A 20,642-nucleotide genomic window follows, 5' to 3' on the forward strand; every position below is an offset into this window, starting at 1 on the left:
GCATCCATCTCACCATACTGGTCACTTGGTTATTTCTTTATCAGTATTTTGTATATATCCCCTACAACAACGGTACTGGGTTACCTACTCAATAGATATTTGTGGCTTGAATTAAAAACATTTTAAATACTGCAGATCCCTTCGCAACCAAGAGTTTCCCTTTGAGAAAAGGTTAGTATAGTCAACTTTACACTAGTATGCATCTTTTGTAACATTGAAAATGTTGCGTCACCATTGATGGGGGGATACTTAGGCAAAGAGGGATCTTTAAGTTGGGAATAGAGAAAGTTAAAGTCATAGACTGTGCAGGAGGGGCCATTTTTGCAAGGAATCTTTCGGTTGGATAAAGGAAGCTGAAGAAAAAACCTGAATATGAACATTTCTTGCTGCACTCCTGCCCCTTAGGAGGAAGGAAGTAAACTGAACAGATGAGGGACTCCAGCCTTTGGGTCCTGGAAACCTAGGAGGACCAGGGCATCGAGTTGGATGGGGAACTGATGCAGAAAGAAAATGTCTCTTAGCAGGCATATTATCTGCAAAAAAGGGAAGCTTAGTTTGTAAACATCTCTCGCAACTTACTGTGGGAGGTGATTCTAGAATGTCTAGGAAACAGGGAAATTAGTTGTACATAGTGCTGATTATTATTATTTTTTTTTTTTCATTTTTCTGAAGCTGGACACAGGGAGAGACAGTCAGACAGACTCCCGCATGCGCCCGACCGGGATCCACCTGGCACGCCCACCATGGGGCGACGCTCTGCCCCTCCTGGGCGTCGCCATGTTGTGACCAGAGCCACTCTAGCGCCTGAGGCAGAGGCCAAGGAGCCATCCCCAGCGCCTGGGCCATCTTTGCTCCAATGGAGCCTTGGCTGCGGAAGGGGAAGAGAGAGACAGAGAGGAAAGCACGGCGGAGGGGTGGAGAAGCAAATGGGCGCTTCTCCTGTGTGCCCTGGCCGGGAATCGAACCCGGGTCCTCCGCACGCTAGGCCGACGCTCTACCGCTGAGCCAACCGGCCAGGGCCCATAGTGCTGATTATTACAAATGTAAGATGTGGAAATATACATAGGCTGTTTTTAATGAAAGTAAACATATACATATATATTCATTTTGTTGGTAGTTCACTCATGACTTAAAGCTGTTTTTAAATTTTTTATTTATTGATTTTTTTGCGGGGACGCAGAGAGAGAGAAAGAAGCAACTCATACTTGCTTTACTTTAGTTCGTTGATTGCTTCTTGGATGTGTCTTGACAGGGTAAGCCTGGGGTTTCAACCAGCAACCTCCAAGTTCCAGTTCGATGCTCCATCCACTGTGCTACCACAGGCCAGGCACTTTTTTTAAAAATGTTTATTTTATTGACTTTAGATAGAGGAAGGGAGAGAGCAGGAGAGAGACAGAAATATCTGTTCCTGTATGTGCCCTGACAAGGAATCGAACCGGCAACCTCTGCACTATAAGATGATGCTCTAACAACCAAGCTATCTAGCCAGGGCAAATGTTTTGTTCTATAAAGTCTCGGGTTCCTCAATCAACCAGATTCTACTACTGGGATTTTCAGAAATCTAATATAGTAGGCCAGAGAAGACTACTTATACTAATATTCAGCCAGTATTTTCAGACCTGTGCAACCTGCCTAAATAGGTGTCATATTCCACAGTGCAGCTGGTCGTTCTTGAGGATCCCAGACTGTGATGTGCACTCTCCTGACTCTGAGTCTTTGCACCCGCTGTTTCCCTTGCCTAACACACTGTGCTTGTCTTCATCTTTTTGCAAGGTTAACCCATACTTATCCTACATAATTTTTACTCAGATATCACCTCCTCCAAAAAGCCTTCCCTGGTGCTTTCATTAGAGCCGCTCCCCACTTGGTGCCACTCCTGCCTGTCATTCCACCATAATTTGGGCTTTCATTGAAATGGTCCCCTGTGGTGTGGCAGTTGCCATCCACAGTTCTCCCAAGGTGTAAGTTCCTCCAGGAGTTTTGTAGGTGCTAAGACATCAGCAGCATACTTAGAAGGCCCTGAGGGCTCAATAAATGTCTGTTCATTGAATAAATGCATAGCCTTATAGGAAATGTTATGGAAGTTCTGTGCCCAGAAGAGGTGAGTTGTCAATATTGAAATTTTAGGATAATGTTGGAGAACTGCCATCTATGTCCTCCTTGTCTTCTCCCCACCAGGTCAGGTGTAGGTAAGGCAGCCTAAAAGGTAGCAGTCTGCCTATGTCCCTTAAGCTAAATACAGCTCCTATCCAACCCAGTACTTAAGAATAGTGCGATTATTTTTACTATGTAGCTCCCAGTGAGAAGAATGGACTTAAAGCTTTTTTTTTTTCGCTCAGTGAACATTTGAAACTTTGCTGCCAAACTTACCTAACCCCACCCTAACAATCTTTCTGATTTTTAAACCATTCCACTGTTCCTTGTGGGGTTCCCACTTTAGTTTGTAACAGAAACCAAGAGTTAATCCATGACATCCGCTTCGCTCTCCTCTAATAACACAGCTTGTCCTTCTATTTTTATTTTATTTTTTTTCTTGCTCGGTTTGGCAGGCGCACTACAGGTCTTCTTCCGGGGACTGAGCCTGGTGTTTCGGAGAAGGATGTAGAGCAGGTGGGGACCCCGACGATGCTGGGCGCCGCGCGCGGGTGGGCTCTGAGATGCTGAAGCAGGTCTCGCTTTAAGTGCTGCCCTGAATGTGACAGCGTCCGAGGATTGTTCCCTCTACTTCAAGGATAACCACAGGGGACGCAAGGGTCGCTAACATGCAGGATGAAATAAAATAATTCCCACTTCGTGTCCGAGTGGGGTGAGGGCGGGTGGGGACTGAGCGAGGACGGGACGCGGCGCCTGCGGGATGTGACAGCCCGGAGTTCTCTACGACAGACACGTGATGGCCGGCAAAAGTTCGCCCCCGGCGACATGTCGCCCTCGACTCGTTTGTATTTCTTGTTTATAAGAGCCGCGGGGACGTCGCCTCCACCCGGGCGAAGACAGGTGCGGAGCCGGGACCCTTCGTCTCGCCGCAGCCTGCGGGGAGCCCGCAGGGCTTGCCCTCTGCCAGCCAGCCAACGGCGCCAGGGCGGCAGCGGGAGAGCGGGCGGCTCGACGGGTCGCCGTGTCCCCGCTCCGCCGCCGCAGGTGCCGCCGCTGGGCGCGGAGGGCGGGGGCCCGGCACAGGCGCGGCCCACGCGGCGGCAGCGGCTACGGCGGCGGGGCCGGCGGGACGCGCGCTCCGTGCCGGCGCCGTCGCGCCCGCGCCCCCCGCGTGCCCGCGCCGCTGCGCGATGCAGTGTGGGGAATGGCTGGGGTTGGCTGAAGAGCGCACAGTGGAGTTTTAATGTCCGCCATGTTGGCCATGGCGTATTGAGAAGAGCGAGCGAGCGGGGAGCGGAGCGGCGCAGCCTCCACCCTCCCGGCGGCGGCGAGGCCCGGACGGCGGGCTCCGCGCTCCGCCCCTCACGTCCCCGGCAGCGGCAGCCAGTGGGGACCGCACCCCGGTTCTCCATGATCCCGCTGGCCGGGGCCGTTTCCCCAGAGCGGAGAGCTATCTGCTGCGCCTGAGATGAGTAAACTGTCGTTTCGGGCGCGGGCGCTAGACGCCTCGAAGCCGCTGCCGGTGTTCCGCTGTGAGGATCTGCCCGACCTGCACGAGTACGCCTCCATAAACCGGGCCGTGCCGCAGATGCCCACCGGAATGGAGAAGGAAGAGGAGTCGGTACGTGTTAACTCCCCTGTCCGACCCGCCGCAGGCCCGCGCCCGCTGCTGCCGGCGGTGGCGGCGGGACCCGACCCGCACAAAATGGCCGCCATCTTCCCTCGCCACCGGCCCGCGGTCGCCGGCCGGACCTTCCCCCTGCTGGCCCTGGCCCCGAGCCTGGCCGCCGCGGCCCGGTGAAGCCGCCTCTCGGGCCGGCCGCCGATCCCGGCCGCTTGTACTCGGGCTCCACGGAGTTCGGGCGCCCGAAAAAAAGCACAAAGGGGTCACGTGACGGATCCGCCGGCAGCCATTTTGTGGCCTCCGTTGTCGGGCTAGGCCTGGCGTACCCGGCGAGGGAGCGGGCTGGGTGGCGATGGGGGCGGGCGTGCGGGCCAGAGCACCCGCCTGCAGGTCGCGCCGCGGGCCGCTGGGGGGCGCTTCGGGGCCGCCTCGGCCCTCGCGCGCCGCCGCGCCGCAGGTCTTGCGCACCTGGGGGCGTCACGCTCTTCCGTGCCCGCGGCCCCGCGCGCGCGGACTGCAGGTCTTGGGCTCCATTTCGATCCCCGCGACCTGGTGTGGCGTGGCCGCGTGAACGTGGGCCCTCGACTGTCGGTCCTGGCGAACGAATCCTCACTTCTGTACCTCGTCCCTCTCTCCCCGGTTCCGATCAGTCGGCGGATAGTCCACTCCTGTCCCCGAGTTTCTTTTTGAACCGGGACAGGGCGATGCAGTCTTGTTTGTGTTTTTGAGTATATGGGTCTTATCAGACCTGATTTATTATCAGGTTTGCTTTGTTTTTTTAATAAAACTTAAGTTAACAAGGGAAGGGAGCACGCATTTGAAGTGGATGTCCCAGGTCTGAATTTCGCGAAGAACCGCACGAGGGCGATGTCAGCACCGCGGGGCGCGGCATGCCGGTCCGGGCCTAGTGCTCGCGCTGCGCGGCGGCCTCGCCCCCCGCGCGCTTCACTTCTAACCCTCGGGGGTGCGCGCCTCGGTTCATGGGGCCGCGGTGAAAACAAGGGGCGGTGTGCGGGCGTCTCGAGGAGGTGGAGGAGTCGCTGCGTGTGTCCTGCAATGTGAAAAACTGTACCGCCTCTGGTTCTGTAAGAATTTCACATGTAGACCCTGCGCTCTGTAATGCTGACTTTGAAAATAAAGCTGTTTAAACCGTTCGAGTTGTTGGACCTTTTAAAGTAAAATAATAGTCGCGACAGTCAAATGTTCCTTTGAAGAGTAGCATCTTAAATCGAACTTTAAGAAAGGACCAGCTGCATAAGTTTGTGCAGTAGTGGAGGTGGTCTGTAGTACTTATTTCCACCATGTTCAGACAGCCTCTGAATTTATTTCACTTGTATCAACCTCAACATAGAATGATGCCATTTGTTTAGTTTTAAATAAGCGATTTGTTTTTTAAAATTAAAGTACTTGTGACTGCAGAATCTTGTCTTTTGGTTTTATTTTTGTTTCTAAGTTTTACAGATACTACTTTAAATTAATAGGCTGTTAGTGTTACACTGCCCTGGAAAGTAATTTGTAGTTCTTGTTTTGCATCCAAGGAGAGGGAGAGCCCTGATGAAAGCAAGTTAACACTACTGTACACTTTAGAAATTTAGTTAGGTCTTGGGCAGTCCCCAAGAGCTACAGCCTGAAACCAGAGTTGAGATCAACTGAAGTATCAATATGCTTAAATTTTACAGATAAGTTTTGTTCACTGAAGTAATTTTGACATTTTATAGGGCAGCGGTTATCATTAGTTTGTAACATGGAGTTCCTATTTTTGAGAGATATAAGGGATTTTTTTTCTTTCACACCTTTTTCTGTTACTTGTCCAGAATTTGTTTCACTTCCCATCCAACCAAAACTACTACCAGTGAAGCGTAGACCTCAGGAATAGATACTGAACCTAATAGAAGAATGAACAGTACCAGGTAAACAGCTGCCTTACAGTCTAGTAGTAGTAACTCCACAAATCACTAGAGAAAATAGCCTGTTCCACAGTTATGGAAATGTATGCTGAGCATAAATAAAGGTAATTCTGAGTTAATGCCACAAAAACCTTTTGATAATTTGCTGAAGTATCATATACTTTAGTCCACAGTGGTAGTCAACCTGGTCCCTACTACCCACTAGTGGGCATTCCAGCTTTCGTGGTGGGCGGTAGCGGAGCAACCAAAGTATAAATAAAAAGATAGATTTAACTATAGTAAGTTGTTTTATAAAGATTTATTTTGCCAAACTTAATGAAAATCCAACATAAAGTACTTGGTAAGTAATTATTACTATATGCTTTAATTTGCTGTAACTCTGCTTTGTAAGTTTTATAAAGTAAAGTTACTTCCCTACTTTATAAGTCACCGTTACTGTGGAACCGGTGGATGGTTAGAAAACTTTACTACTAACAGATACAAAAGTGGGCGGTCAATATAAAATGGTTGACTACCCCTGCTTTAATGGAAGGAATTAAAACAAACTTGCCTTTGATACATTAGTTATGATGTCTTAGGTTGTACTGACCCAGTACCTGAATTGAATGTCTAGTTTAGAAAAAGTATAATCCTGTGTTGGTCATGAAAAATGGGGCAGGTCTAGATGAGGACAGTTTTGTACACACCACCTCAATAAGAAAGCATTTCATGATCAGAATGTATCTGCACAATTGTCAAGTGAGCTATACCTGGTAATTGTTACCGTATTTTGTTTCTATGGTAAACTTTACAGAAATTCTACATTTTTACATTGGGGAAATAACACCTATTAATGTACTGCCATTTAACCAGTTTTTATAATATTATAAGCTGAACACTGAATTGGGCATGCCTCTTAATTTTTAAACTAAGTGGAAGTCCCCTCCTCCACCCCAAATAAATTTTTCTCAACTTTGGAATTTAGTTGTTAGTCATGTTTTGACCTTTGTAGTAGGACTGAAAAGTAATTTCAGATTAAAATAATTGGAGGGACTCGGTTGAGTTCGTAGGTGTTTAGGGATGAAATGTCTGAATTGGTATGTTGCACATTGTAACTTGCTAAATCAAAAAGTAACAGTTGTAGGTTTTGATTTAATGAGTTAAACAGTAATTTTCAAATCAGGAAATCAGTAGACTCAGCTCTAAATATGGGATAAATGAGCCCCTTCAGGGGTTAAAAAGAAGTTGAAGCATTTGGGGAAAAGGCACATGTTGCACCATTATATTTTAAGATTTTAAGATTATAATTTAAGATACTAAATTTAAAGTTAGGAATTTTAAGATAGTAAGTTTAGTGCCAGAGTTTTACCTTGAATTGAGAGAGTAACTTTTCTAAGGTACCAGTATTGTTAACTTTTAAGTTAAAATTGGAGCTTTTTTTTTTTTTTCTTCTTTTTTTTTTTTTTTCTTCCATTTTTCTGAAGCTGGAAACAGGGAGAGACAGTCAGACAGACTCCCGCATGCGCCGGACCGGGATCCACCCGGCACGCCCACCAGGGGGCGATGCTCTGCCCACCAGGGGGCGATGCTCTGCCCATCCTGGGCGTCGCCATGTTGCGACCAGAGCCACTCTAGCGCCTGGGGCAGAGGCCACAGAGCCATCCCCAGCGCCCGGGCCATCTTTGCTCCAATGGAGCCTTGGCTGCGGGAGGGGAAGAGAGAGACAGAGAGGAAAGCGGGGCGGAGGGGTGGAGAAGCAAATGGGCGCTTCTCCTGTGTGCCCTGGCCGGGAATCGAACCCGGGTCCTCCGCACAAAATTGGAGCTTTAAGTTGAGTTATTTCCCTTTGTGGATACTTCTAACTTTAGGAATGACGTTCTGAAAACATTGGTTTTAAAGTGATACTTAATAATTTGGAGCTACCTGGTTCCTATAGTGATTTAACTTTTGTTGGGGTAATAGGTTGTGTGGCTCCATTTATTATAAAGGACAGAGAGTTAATCTTGCTTATTCTTACTTAGGTTGGGTTCAGTAGGATATGTGATATGATCAAGATGTTAACAATTTAGCACATTGATGTTACCCTACACAGCCACCTTTGAGACTGTTAGTTAGGGTCTAGCCATCACAATCCAACACCTAGTTTTAATCGGTTTCTACCCAGATGGAATTGTCTCGTACTCCTTCCTTTTCTCTCCTTTTAAAACTATATTCTTTGTTACTGGCCCAGTATACAATCTTAATACTCTGACGTCATCCCAGTATACAATCTTAATAAACCCAAGTTAAGGACCACTTATAAAGCAGACAGGTGTTTTTTCTTAATTAGGGGGAAATTGGAAATATGTACACATCTCTTGACATGAAAATAAATGGTTAAGCACTACATTTTCAAAAGAACAAAAATCTAGTAGTTTTTTATAAAAATAAGTTTAGGTTTCTTTAAGTTTAAAAGTTTGATAGCTCACTTTTGAGAGAAATGAATCTTTTTTTTCCTTTAAAATTTTGTAAACCAGGATTTTTTTAACCCAGATAAAATCACAGGTAATTGAAGAGCAATGGTAAAATCTATTTTCAACTTTTTGAATAGACGTTTCTAAGTTGGGATTTAGAAAGTTACATGAAAATGGTTCTGGAAGACAGTGGATTACCATGATATGCATATAAAACTTCGTGATGGTGTATTTTTCTAGACAGAAAGTTCATATTTGTTATCAGTTTCTCAAGATACTGGTAATGGGGGACAGCATGGAGAATGCTCAAAGATGTGTCCTAGAAGTTTCAAACGGAGTTATTTGGGTTGTTTCCGAATGGCTGTTACATAGACTTCCTTTTTTTAAGTGAGAGGAGGGGAGAAAGACTCCTTAATGCGCCCCAGCCAGGATCCACATGGCAACCCTCATCTTGGGCCAGTGCTCGGACCAGCTCAGCTATTATTCTCAGTGTCCTGGGCGGATGCTCAGACCAGTCGAACCACTGGCTGTGAGAGGGGGAGAGGGAGGGAAGGAGGGGAAGAAAAGCAGGTGGTTGATTCTCATATGTGCCCTGACCAGGGATGGAACCTGATATGTCTGCTCGCTGGGCTGATGCTCTGTCCATTGAGCCAACTGGCCAGGGCTACATAGACTTAATAGCAGAAGATAATTGAAAAATTTAAGGCTCAGAAAGAGACTAAGAACTCTGTTACAAAAGGAACTTATCAAGAACTCTAGTACTTGGCTGCCTCAAGTGTTCTTAGCTCTTGTTTCAGTGTGCTATTTGATATTTAAATTTTTGGATTAGTACCACTTACATGTAGACTTTATGTTCTTACAGAAAAATAATAATGGAAACTTATTAAAAATAATAATGGCTTACGTATCTAATGGTGCACTTAAAATTTTAATATAACCTATTGTCTGGAGTTGCAGTTTTTATGAATGGTAAGCCAATCCATTTTTTAAAGATAAAGTCCTTCCTCAATTACTTGTTGTTATGAAGGTTATTTTTAATTTTGGTTCGGTTTTGGATATGCATAGTGATAAGAGTCTGCTGAATTTTGCAACAGTTTATAAGAGCAAATTATTTTGGTTTAATTTCCTTCAGTTGAGCAAGTACTGGCTGAAGAAATAAGATGTTATTAAACATGAAGTTTAAATGTCCTGTGAATGATTTAATATAGGTTCAAGTGTTTGTATATATTGGGATGAATTATTTTGGAATCACAAGTTATGTATCCTCTGAGAAAAATGTACTTGGCTTTTTGTGGCCTTAGACAGACAAGGCAGTTACCCTTAATGAATGAACTTTAGTATAAGGCCATGTCTGTAAATGTGCTATACTGATGAATTTTGTTATTACCAAATATAGAACATTTAGAATGGCCTTGCTTTTTGTTGATGCTCAAAAACTACTGAAATTTATGCAATTCCTTGTATGGAGAATCATCTGATAGAAACATGTTAGATATGTTCTCTGTCCTTAAAGAGTTGTGTGATATAGTAGTAAAAAATTCTGACTTTAAATTGAGGTAATTATTAATTGGGAAAAGCATCAAACTGAAACTTACTAGACCTGGTCTCATCCAGCTTCCAAAACTGTGTGTGCTCCCACTTACCCAGGTTTTCTTAACTGCTAGATGAAGTAGAACTGATAGTTTCCTGTTGTGATGAGTATATTGTTACCAATATATTTAAGTTCGTTTCCAAATGTGTCTTGTGTGTTTATAATTAACATTATATCTTGAATTAGTTAATGACTTCATTTGCATACTATATAAACATAATTTACACAGAAGTAGTCTGGGTGCACAGATAAGTGGTTTCCTTTTAGTCTAGGAAGGTTCTATTTCTAAAGGATTTAACAAATATAAATGGGTGCAGTAGCCTGATCGGTGGTAGCACAGTGGATAGAGCCTCCACCTGGGAAGCCGAGGTCTCAGGTTCGAAACCCCAAGTTCACTGGCTTGAGTCCCCTGGTCAAGACATTTATGTGAAGCAATCAATGAACAACTAAAGTGACGCAGCTGCGAGTTGATACTTCTTGTCTTTCTTCCTGTTCTTCTTCCCCCCTCTCTCTCTTTCTCAAAAATAAATAAATAAATAAATAGGTGCAGTAGTCACAAAATGCTTTTAGTGTTATGAGAATTTGAAATCAGAACCAGAATTTTGTAGTGATGGTTGCAGATTCGTGCTTTACCCATAAGGTAATAGAGTCTGAAGGGGAAACAAAATATAAGTACGGCTATTTTGAGTCGAAGGATTTGATCATTATTCTAAAAGCTAAGTAGGGCTATTTGAGGTGGGGTAAATTAAGAAAATACAGAGAAATCCATTTTCATTCACTTTTTGTAGCAAATATTTGTTGCATATTTGCTATGAGCCAAGGACTATTAAATATTAAAGGTCCTGTGGATACAGTAATGAATGAACAGGTTCCTTTTTTTCATATAACTTACATTCTAGGACGTAGGCTCTGTGAGGGCTGATGTGTTCTCAGTGCCTGAAATAATGCCTGGCACATAATAAGTGTTCAGTGTTTGTCTAATTAAGTGACCAAATTCCAATGAGAAAACACAAAGACCAAAAAGCAAATGAATGTGGCAGTGGAAAAGATAATACAGAATGTCAAGTGGGAGGAGGAGGAGGATATAGTTTTATTCTCATAGAAGGTCAAGGAACTTTGCACCTGAAATCTGAATAGTGGGAATGAGCCAGCCCTGTGAAGGCTTTGAATGAAGTACATGCCAGGCAGAGAGGCCTCCGGAGATAGATGCACAGAGCCTGAGGTAGGAACAGAGTCAGGGTGACACGAGGACTCAGAGGTTGTCAGGGAGTCCTATCTGTAGACTACAACTGTTTGAAAAGAAGGTAAACCATTAGAGAGTTTCAGGCAAGGGGGTGACATGATCTGAATTGTTTTGTGTTTAGAATTCTCCCTACCATATGGAAACAGTCATATGCGGTAAGAGTGCGAGCTGATGGTGGCTTTAATTAGGGAGGAGGTGTGGAGAGATGGACAGGTGGGAGGTGTATTTTGAAAGTACAACCAGCAGAAATCACTGAGCGGTTTGGATATACTAGATGGACAGAAGAATTAACCCCTGATTTTCACCTTGACCAGCTAGATAGGTAGATGATTAGGTAGATGATTGGGCTAGTAACTGAAACAAGGAAAATTGGAGGAGGGAGGTAATAGAAAGCATGGAGTTACCAATTTGAAGTGCCTGCTACTTGTCTGTATTTAATTGGAATATGTGGACTAGAGTGCAGTACAGCGGTTTGCACTAGAGGTGTGTGCCATCTGGAAGTCATGGGCTGATACTGTATGTTTGAAAGTCTTTGGTGTATCAATTGTTTTTAAAGCTGTGCCCTAGGGCTCAGATAGAGTAGGAGCTATTAAAGAAGTAGGAGGAAAGTGAGGATGAAAGTGTTTCAAGGAGGAAGGACATTGGTTAACTATGTCCACTGCAAGATGAGTAAGGGGAAAGTGACTCTTTAATTTGATTAGCTGTGTGCCATTGGCCTATTTTGTTCTAGTGGTGGGAAGAAAAGTTCAATTGGAGTGAAGAAATATAGATGACACTTTGGATTAGTTCTACTATGAAAAGGAGCAGAAATAAATAAGGTGGGAGCTATGGGATCAACAAATGATTTCTTTTAAAAGTTACCTGTAAAGTTCCAGCAGACGCCAACAAAAGGGGGGGAGATGGGTGGAAAGCAAAGCTGAGTCCTCAAACGCCCTAGTCACTCACTAGTTTCCAAGCTGCAAGTATACATAAGAGAGAGCCCAGACAAAGCCTGACAGCTTCCTTGAGTTGAAGAGACAGAACATGCAGAGTCTGGGGAGGCTGAAGGTGCTCCAGAACAGGGCACCAAAGAGGTTCCCCAAAGTCTCTCACTGAAAACTGATCTGTGAGGAAACTCCCAAGTCTGGGAGAAAGGCAGATGGAAGGAAGGAGGAGAAAGTTCAGGGAGCTCACAGTTCCTGTGCCCTCACTGCTAGAGTGGAAAGCCTTCCTAATTGAAGGGTCAGCAGATAAGAGTTCTCAGAAGGGTTATTTCCTTAGTAGTGGAGCCAGATTAGCTCTAAAGACTGTTCTGTACTCCCCTCCCTAACAAAAATTAACTCCAAAGGACTGAATTAATTTCAAGTAATTTTAACTATGTCCCAGAGTATAGTCCAAAATATAGTTTAATACTAAAAGATCCTACAACAGAAAGCTTAGTGTTTGGAACCCAATTTAAAAAATTAGCAAGCATGAAAAGAAACTGGAAAATAAAATGGATAACTAGGGGAAAAATTAATCAACAAAAAGAGACACAGAAATAACCCAGGCAATAGAATTAGTAAATAAAAATGTAAAAATAGCTGTTATAATAAAAATAAGAGTTATTAGAACTACTCTAATAGTTGGAATGAAGTCATTAGAAAGGATAAAATATCCTATCCCTTTTTCTATTCAGGGACTTTGCTCCTGAAAACAGTTTTCTCTTTCTGAATCAGTTTTGTGGAGAGGTTGGTCACTAGAGCAGAAATACTTTTTCCTTTTTAAAGTAAGAAAGACAGATAAATGAGGAAAGACGTAGATCAGTTGATACAGTTGGCAGTGGGAAGATGAGATAATTTATCCTATGATTTTATTTTCTCTATGAAGTATGAGGTGAAGTCACCACCTCAGAGTGAGGGGGGACCTTAAGAGAGACAAAGGTTTATGTGGAAAAGCTAACCTACTAGAAAAATGTATTAGTATTGGTGAACTAACTGAGGGGTATTTTTGGTCATTTTTTTTTTCTTCTTTTCCAAGTGAGAGGAGGGAAGATAGACACAGACTCCTGTGTGCGCCCCTACTGGGATACACCCGGCAATGCCCCCGTCTGGGGCCCATACTCTGCTCATCTTGGGACATGCTCAAAACCAAGCTGTTTTTAGGGCCAAGGTGGAGGCTCCACAGAGCCATCCTCAGCCCCCAGGGATGCACTCAAACCAGTTGAGCCATGGCTGTGGGAGGAGAAGAGAGAGGAAAAAGAGGAGGAGGGGTGAAGAAGCAGGTGTGCACTTCTCCTGTGTGCCCTAACTAGGAATTGAACCTGACACTTCCACATGCCGGGCTGACACTCTACCACTGAGCTAACTGGCCAGGCCTTTTTGGTCATTTGAAGTGAGACCAGTTAGCTCACTTAGGCAGTTGAATGCAAGTATTAAACCCAACTGAGTTCAAGCACAAAGTAGGTAGTATATAACTTTTTCTAGGGTTTGTCCAGCCAGGATGAAGAAGGAAGAGAGGGTTGAGGAGATTCAAAATATCTGAGGTAGATTATCAGGACAGACCATAGGATCTAATTTGGCTCAGCAGGGAACAGTAACATAATGAATAGTGGAGAAGTGGTGGGACTCACTGGGATGGGAAGCTCACTGAATTTGTTGCAGTGAGTGCTGGAATAGGTGAAACTGTTGTGAGGGAGGTGGTTAAAGACAGATGCTTCCATTTCGATTTTGGAGGTGGCAGTTATTAGTGAAGTCAAGATCTAAAGTATAACCACAGGAGTGGTGGCTGAGGTGGAGAAGAGATTAGTGCAGGTGAGGAGGTCATGGTGTTAGCATCCCTGTAGACATTGTCACTCAGAGTGATGCCAGAAATGCAGTGGTTGCTGAAAACACTGAGCTCTGTGACTGATGAAGAGAATGCAGTTGACAACATGGGGAGAGAGACTGGCAGTATGAACTGAAGGGTTCTGAGTTTTGAAAGGATGAGTGAGCAATGGGAACCAAGGAGGATGAACACTTACCCATCTGTTAGTATGTGAGACGGGAAATAAACAGCTGCTTTGAAGGGGTGTGGGGAGTCCTGTTTTGGAAGACACTGCTGGCTTCATTAAGGCAAGAAGATGAGGGAATAATGAAAGAGTTGAGCTTATAAAGAGGAAGTTTACTGATACATCTTCATGAGAACAGAGTGGAAGAATTTGGGAAGGTGGTGAAAGGGAGAAAATTTAGTGAGATTAGGGAATATTGAGGTGAGAAGGGTGGTAAGAGCCTTGAACTTTGTTGGTAATGAATATAAAGAATGATGGGATTTATCCAGCCAACCTCAGATGCACAGACAGTTCTAGATACTTTCTACTAGATGTTGTGAATTGTAGGGGACCGCCCCTGCAGCTAGAGACAACGCCTGAAGGAAGGACAACCTGCTAGGTAGAAACTGGTGGCTCCATGAACTCCGAGGAGCATCACTCCTGCTGCAAACTTGTATAATTGTCTTTACAATGAAGGGTTGTTAGACAGCATACTTATGTCAGGGGCCTTTAAGGTTGCTATTGAATGTCTGTGAACTTTCCTTCCTCCTGTATGGTGATCCTCAACAGGGACTGTACCATTTCACTCTGAGGACATTCTGGAAAACTGCGGATGTACTGGATTGTCAAAATACTGGAGACACTGTTGGAACCAGGAACAGTGTAAGTTCTACCATGCAGAGTATAGTCCTGCAAAACAAAGTCCCACCCACATGATTTGACCATCCCAGAACATCCCAGTAGGTGAAATTTCCACTTGTAAATGATGAGTCTAGGACCTTATTCTATTTTACATATAAAGTGTTTTTTGTGCACTTTTGATATATACTAAAATTTCTAGGACTACAACAAAATATAAGAATGTCACACTTTATTTTGTTTAGAATTTGGGGAAGATGTTACAGTTTTTGGAAGTAACTTCATCAACACTATTTGTGGTATTGGAATCAACAGAGAAAGCCTGCACAAAATCTCGGTTCTCGGCAGTCACGTTCTGGTGATCATTGAAGCATCTGTGATTACTTCTTTTGTCTTCTGGGTGCCTACCCCAACATTTACACGTTGAAATACCTGTTTTTTTAAAAATTACTTTGTTTTGTTTTGCAGTTCTTGGATTGATTATTTGAAAAATGTGTATAAATAGAATAGTGGAGGATTTGAAGAGCAGGAAGCATTAGGTCTGATATGATTGAAAACCACTCCATGAACTATGGAGTTAGTCAAAGTTCTGGCTGTGCTGCTTATCTCAAGTAGTATCTTTAAGTGTGATGTAAGAATTAAGTGACATCCTGTGTAAAGTGTATAGCATGGTGCCTTATATAGCAAATGCGCAGGTCTCTTTAACATAACAATAAGGTTTATTTTTAGTTCTGGAAGGGTAGAAATGTATCTTTTAGGTAGGTTTTTAATTTTTCACATTTTCCTCTTAAATGGTTTCTGTTGTGGAGTATTTTGATAGAGTGGATACTGATTTTTATACATATCTAGTTGTTTATGATGTAGTGTGAGATATTAAGCAAGGCATTTAAAAAATGTGCCTTTAATAGAGAAGGATGTCAACTGAAATTGATTGTTTTCTCAAATTCAATACATGCCTGATTTCCCAGTGGGTACTGAGGATTTATAAAATGTGTTTTTTAAGAGTTTGTCACCAGCAAAAAAAAATTATTTTCTACATTTTAAGAGGTTCTGTACATTTTAGTGATTTTTAGTTCTTAAGGCTATTCTTCATGTAATATATTTGGGTCTAAAATTTTCTGTTAAAATATTAGGATGCCCTCTTTATTCTGAAAGGTGTATCATTTCTTTGTAACTTGTCTCCTCACTCTAGTTTTCAAATTTCCAATCCCCTCAAAGTTACTGGAGTGTTCTTTTAAGTATGTGAGTCTGGTTGTTACCTTGACATCTAAAAATCCTTACCTTGTTTCTCTTTGTGATAGAATAAAATGCAAATGATCCTTATTGGAGTTTAATGACTTCTCCATAGCAGGTCTTTCTTAACCTTCCTTAAGCCCTATTATTAGCTGTTTATTGCTGCATAACATATTACTACCAAATTTAGCCGCTAAAAATAAAAAGCACTTCATTGTGTCACAGTTTCTGAAGGCTAAGAATCTGGAGGCAGCTTATCTAGGTGATAGGTACCTGTGCAGGGTCTTTGACAAGGTGCTAAGTAAGGTTGCAGTCTTAGGAGGCTTGACGAGTTTCACTTCTGAGCTCACTCACAGTTGTTACCAACCTCAGTTCCTTGCGGACTGGAGACCTCTGCTCATGAGTGTCTCCTGGTTTGTCAGTGTCATCACAACCTTGTGGTAGGCTTTTCCCGAGGGATTGGTACAAAAGAAAGAGCACAAGGGAGAGAGCACTCAGGAAAAAGAAACCACGGTCTTTTATGTCCTAATTCTTCCCTTCTGTCACATGCTGCTGGTCACACAAAACACCCCTGGTGAAAATGTTGGAGGGAACTACACAGGCTGTGAATGCTAGGGAATATGGGGATCTTTGGAGGCTGGCCACCCTAGTCTCCACATGCAGAATATTTTCAGCCCCTCCCAACCCCCCCCCAAAGTCTCATCCCATTAGTATATCAACTCACAGTCCAGAAACTCATCCAGATTGGATTCAGGTACACTGAGGCTTTTCGGGAGTACTTCTGTAAGTACAACTTCTCAAGTGCAGATTACTGTTAACCTGAGAACCTAAGGTGTAATATCTGCCTATCCCCCCTCACATACCCAGTACTGTATAGAATGTTGGGTCAAGCTTAGTATAAGTGCTGTAAATCATTCCTATTCATAGGAAAGGGGAGGTGACAAGGGAGTTCCTGGTACTACTTAGAATATCTGCAGTCTAGTCAGGCAGATGATGGCAGTTCATTGGTTGCACATAAATTCATGCAGATAGTTCACCCAAGGCTCCCAACTTTGCCCTTTGTGCATTTGGTTCTACCCTCTTCACTTTTTCCATGAAAGGTAAACCATGTTAGAGTTTTCTTAGCATGCTTCCTGCCAAAATTATCTTGTCTCTTTCAGTTTAAGTTGGCAATATTTCTGAATATATAATTCTTCTAAAGTTTTTGAGTCTTCTATGAATTTTATTGGGGTCCATTTCATTAGTTGAAGCCACATCTATAATCTCTTTGAGATAAGCCTTTTACTACCTTGAGTTTCAGCTGAGAGGCAGCACCTTTAAACTTCCTAATTTTTAGCCTTATTGTTTGAAAAAATCTTTGAAGCTCACAGTTCTCTTTAGCAGCAGACCTTTTGTCTGATGACATCATGGTAACTGCTCTGAAATGCATTTCTGATCTCGGAGGCCATCACAGAAGATTCTCACTCTCTCTGCTTGGTGGTTTAGACCGTGTGCTTTTGTCAGTACCCTAGATGTGATCTGGGCTCTGAATCGATTGCTGAATTTTAGCATTATTTACAATCTTGGAGAGTCTACACATTTTCAAAATCAAATCCTAGCTCCTCTTTAACAGCCTGGTTTATTTCTTCTCACTTCTATAAATAGCAGAAAAACAAGGCAGTGCTTTCAACACTGGTTGAAAATCATCTTAGCCAAATCACCCAGTTTGTTAGGTAAATTTTCTACTTTTCATATAACTAAAGGCAACAGTGTTACTAAGTTTTCTGTCCTCACCTACACCCCTGTAAAATACCATGGCTTTTATTAACAGCTTCCTCACTAATACTATCCTCAAAGACCATGATCTAGTCCCAAAGCCATCCCAACAATTTAGGTTTTTGTTACACAGTGAGGACCGTCAGTACCAACATGTTATCTATTATAGCATAACTACTTATTACAAATTTAGCAGCTTAAAACAACAGTCACATGCCCTGGCCGGTTGGCTCAGTGGTAGAGCATCGGCCTGGCGTGCAGAAGGCCTGGGTTTGATTCCCGGCCAGGGCACACAGGAGAAGCGCCCATCTGCTTCTCCACCCCTCCCCCTCTCCTTCCTCTCTGTCTCTCTCTTCCCCTCCCGCAGCGAGGCTCCATTGGAGCAAAGATGGCCAGGGCGCTGGGGATGGCTCCTTGGCCTCTGCTCCAGGCGCTAGAGTGGCTCTGGTCTCAACAGAGCGACGCCCTGGAGGGGCAGAGCATCGCCCCCTAGTGGGTGTGCCGGGTGGATCCCGGTCGGGCACATGCGGGAGTCTGACTGTCTCTCCCCGTTTCCAGCTTCAGAAAAATACAAAAAAAAAAACAAACAAACAAAAAAAAACAGTCACAGGGTTTCAGCTTTATGGGGTGGTTCTGGTTCAGGGTCTGCAGAGTACTGTTCAGGGTTACAGTCATCTCAACTGAAGAAACTCCTCCAGGTACACACACCTTGCTGGCTCAAGCTTTTGTTCCTGCGCAAATGGGCCTTACAACCTGATACCTCCCTTTTCCAGAGCAAATGAACCAAAAGGAGTGTGCACAAGTGAGTAAGGAAGCACATAAGACAAGAGTTGCAGTCTTTTTATAACCTATTCTTGCAAGTAACATACCTTCACTTCTGCAATATGGTCACACAGACCTACACTGATAGTGTGGGAGGGAACTGCCCAAGGGTGTGAATACCATGAGGGAGGATCATTGGGGGTTGTGTTGGAGTCTGGCTACCTTGAGCCTTCTGCTTAATAAACTGGACTGTTGTCCTTATTATTCTCTTAGTTCTTCACCTCTGCCTTTGGTAACACTGGCCCTCTTTAGCCCAAATGCTTTTCTTTGCCCCATGTTCACTCAACACACTCCTGTTAGCTGTCAACTTTTATGAAATCTTTCTTGAGCTGTCTTTTCTAAGCCCTAGGACAGTACCCACACTTGACAAATTAAACTCACTTATATAATTTCCTTTACTACACTACAAATCCTTTGAAAGCAGAAACTGTTGTAACTTAAACATAGTTTTGTTCTGGCACAGGTGTTTCTTTAATTAATGTTTAAATAGTTCTGGGGAAATCATAGGTTATTTATGATTATTTAGGTTTTAAAATGGTAATCAGATCACACATAGGTGGGATATAAAACTAAGACTCATGGACACAGAAGTGAAGTGGTTAGGGAGGTGGGGGAGAGGGAAGTAAAGAGGGACAAATATACGATGACAGAAAATGATTTGACTTTGGGTGATGGGCACACAATATAATCAACAGTTCAAATGCTGTGGAGATGTTTACCTGAAATCTATGTATTCTTATTGGTCAATGTCACCCCATTAAATTTTATTTCTGAATTTAAAAGGTGGTAATCAGATAACTGTTTTAACTGCCTTTGAACTTTCTGAGTGAGTAGGATTTAAGCCAGGGGTCCCCAAACTACGGCCCGCGGGCTGCATGCGGCCCCCACCGCACTTCTGGAAGGGGCACCTCTTTTATTCGTGGTCAGTGAGAGGAGCATAGTTCCCATTGAAATACTGGTCAGTTTGTTGATTTAAATTTACTTGTTCTTTATTTTAAATATTGTATTTGTTCCCGTTTTATTTTTTTACTTTGAAATATGTGCAGTGTGCATAAGGATTTGTTCATAGTTTTTTTATAGTCTGGCCCTCCAGTGGTCTGAGGGACAGTAAACTGGCCCCCTGTGTAAAAAGTTTGGGGACCCCTGATTTAAGCTATGGTTTTTGTAAGCTTGGGAAGGTCATGCGACATTCTAATAAGCTAAAATTTTAATTCTGAAAATATATCATGGCAGTTCCAAAATTAAGTTCTATGAAACACTGTGCTAAAAGGACTTATATTGTGAGTTTTAACAAATATTTGTAAACTTACAAAGTAGAATACTAAATATTATGGGGTTCACAGACATGTTTCTTACTTCAGGGGGCTTACTGTTCATATGATAAATAAACCATGATCTTGGGCAGTCTTTTTAAGTCTCTGTTGTAAAATTAGAAATATATATTTTTACTTTGGGTAGTTTGTTATCTCTTGGAGTCTAATAAAGCTGTGAAAGTCAACTTCTACCTTTCCCCCCCATTTGAAGTAAATATAAGTAAAACCGTGTAAAATCAAAATCAATTATTTTACTCTAGACTTTGTATATTAAAATTCCTTCTCTCTGATTGAAGGTGTTGTGAAAATCAAGATTTTGATGCAATGACCTTTTATCAGCTTCTTTGAAGTTTCCTTTTCATCTACTTTAAGTGGCATCTTGACACTGTATATTTCTATATGAATTTTCCTCCTTGGTAAATTTTTCCTTTATAATGCAATTCCAATAAAAGAAAAGCAATCTTTTTTTCTGTATACTAGGAAATATCATAGAATTAAATCCATAAAAATATATTCCTTGATTACTTTGTATTGGGTTTTTCAATGCAGTGTTGTTGTTTTTTCCAAGTGAGAGGAGGGAAGATAGAGGTACTCCCACAGGCGCCCTGACCGTGATCCACCCAGTGATCCCTGTCCGAGGCTGATGCTCTGCCCATCTGGGGCCATCCTTATAACCGAGCCATTTTTAGCACCCAAGGTAGAGGCTCCATGGAGCCATACTCAGCACCCAGGACCAGTGCACTGAAAATCAAGTCATGGCTGTGAGAGGGGAAGAGAGAGAGAGCATGCACACACAAATGGACAGGTGGGAGAAGCAGATGTTGACCTCTCTTCTGTGCCCTGACCAAGAATCGAGCCCAGGACATCCACACATCATACTGATTCTCTACCACTGAACCAACCAGCCGGGGGTTTCAATGCACTATTTCAAAAACATCTGTTGCCCTGGCCGGTTGGCTCAGTGGTAGAGCGTCGGCCTGGCATGCAGAAGTCCCTGGTTCGA

At 43.3% G+C, this 20,642-nt stretch overlaps 1 protein-coding gene across 4 annotated transcripts in view; it reads left to right on the forward strand.

The window, feature by feature from the left end:
* EPC1 (enhancer of polycomb homolog 1) overlaps positions 1-20,642 on the forward strand; it is a 113,502-nt gene that overhangs the window by 25,582 nt on the left and 67,278 nt on the right. For 3 of the 4 annotated variants that reach the window (XR_010731876.1, XM_066279382.1, XM_066279378.1), the window contains exon 1: positions 3,563-3,715. The exons of the other annotated variant lie outside the window; for it this stretch is intronic. Coding sequence is in view for 2 of the 3 variants with exons in the window: in XM_066279382.1 (XP_066135479.1) it covers positions 3,563-3,715 (153 nt within the window). In the remaining variant the exon portion in view is untranslated. Of the gene's footprint in view, positions 1-3,562; positions 3,716-20,642 lie in introns of those variants that run through there. 4 annotated transcript variants of the gene reach the window in all.

This window comes from Saccopteryx bilineata, chromosome 5 (assembly GCF_036850765.1).
Source record: "Saccopteryx bilineata isolate mSacBil1 chromosome 5, mSacBil1_pri_phased_curated, whole genome shotgun sequence".
NCBI lineage: Eukaryota > Metazoa > Chordata > Mammalia > Chiroptera > Emballonuridae > Saccopteryx > Saccopteryx bilineata.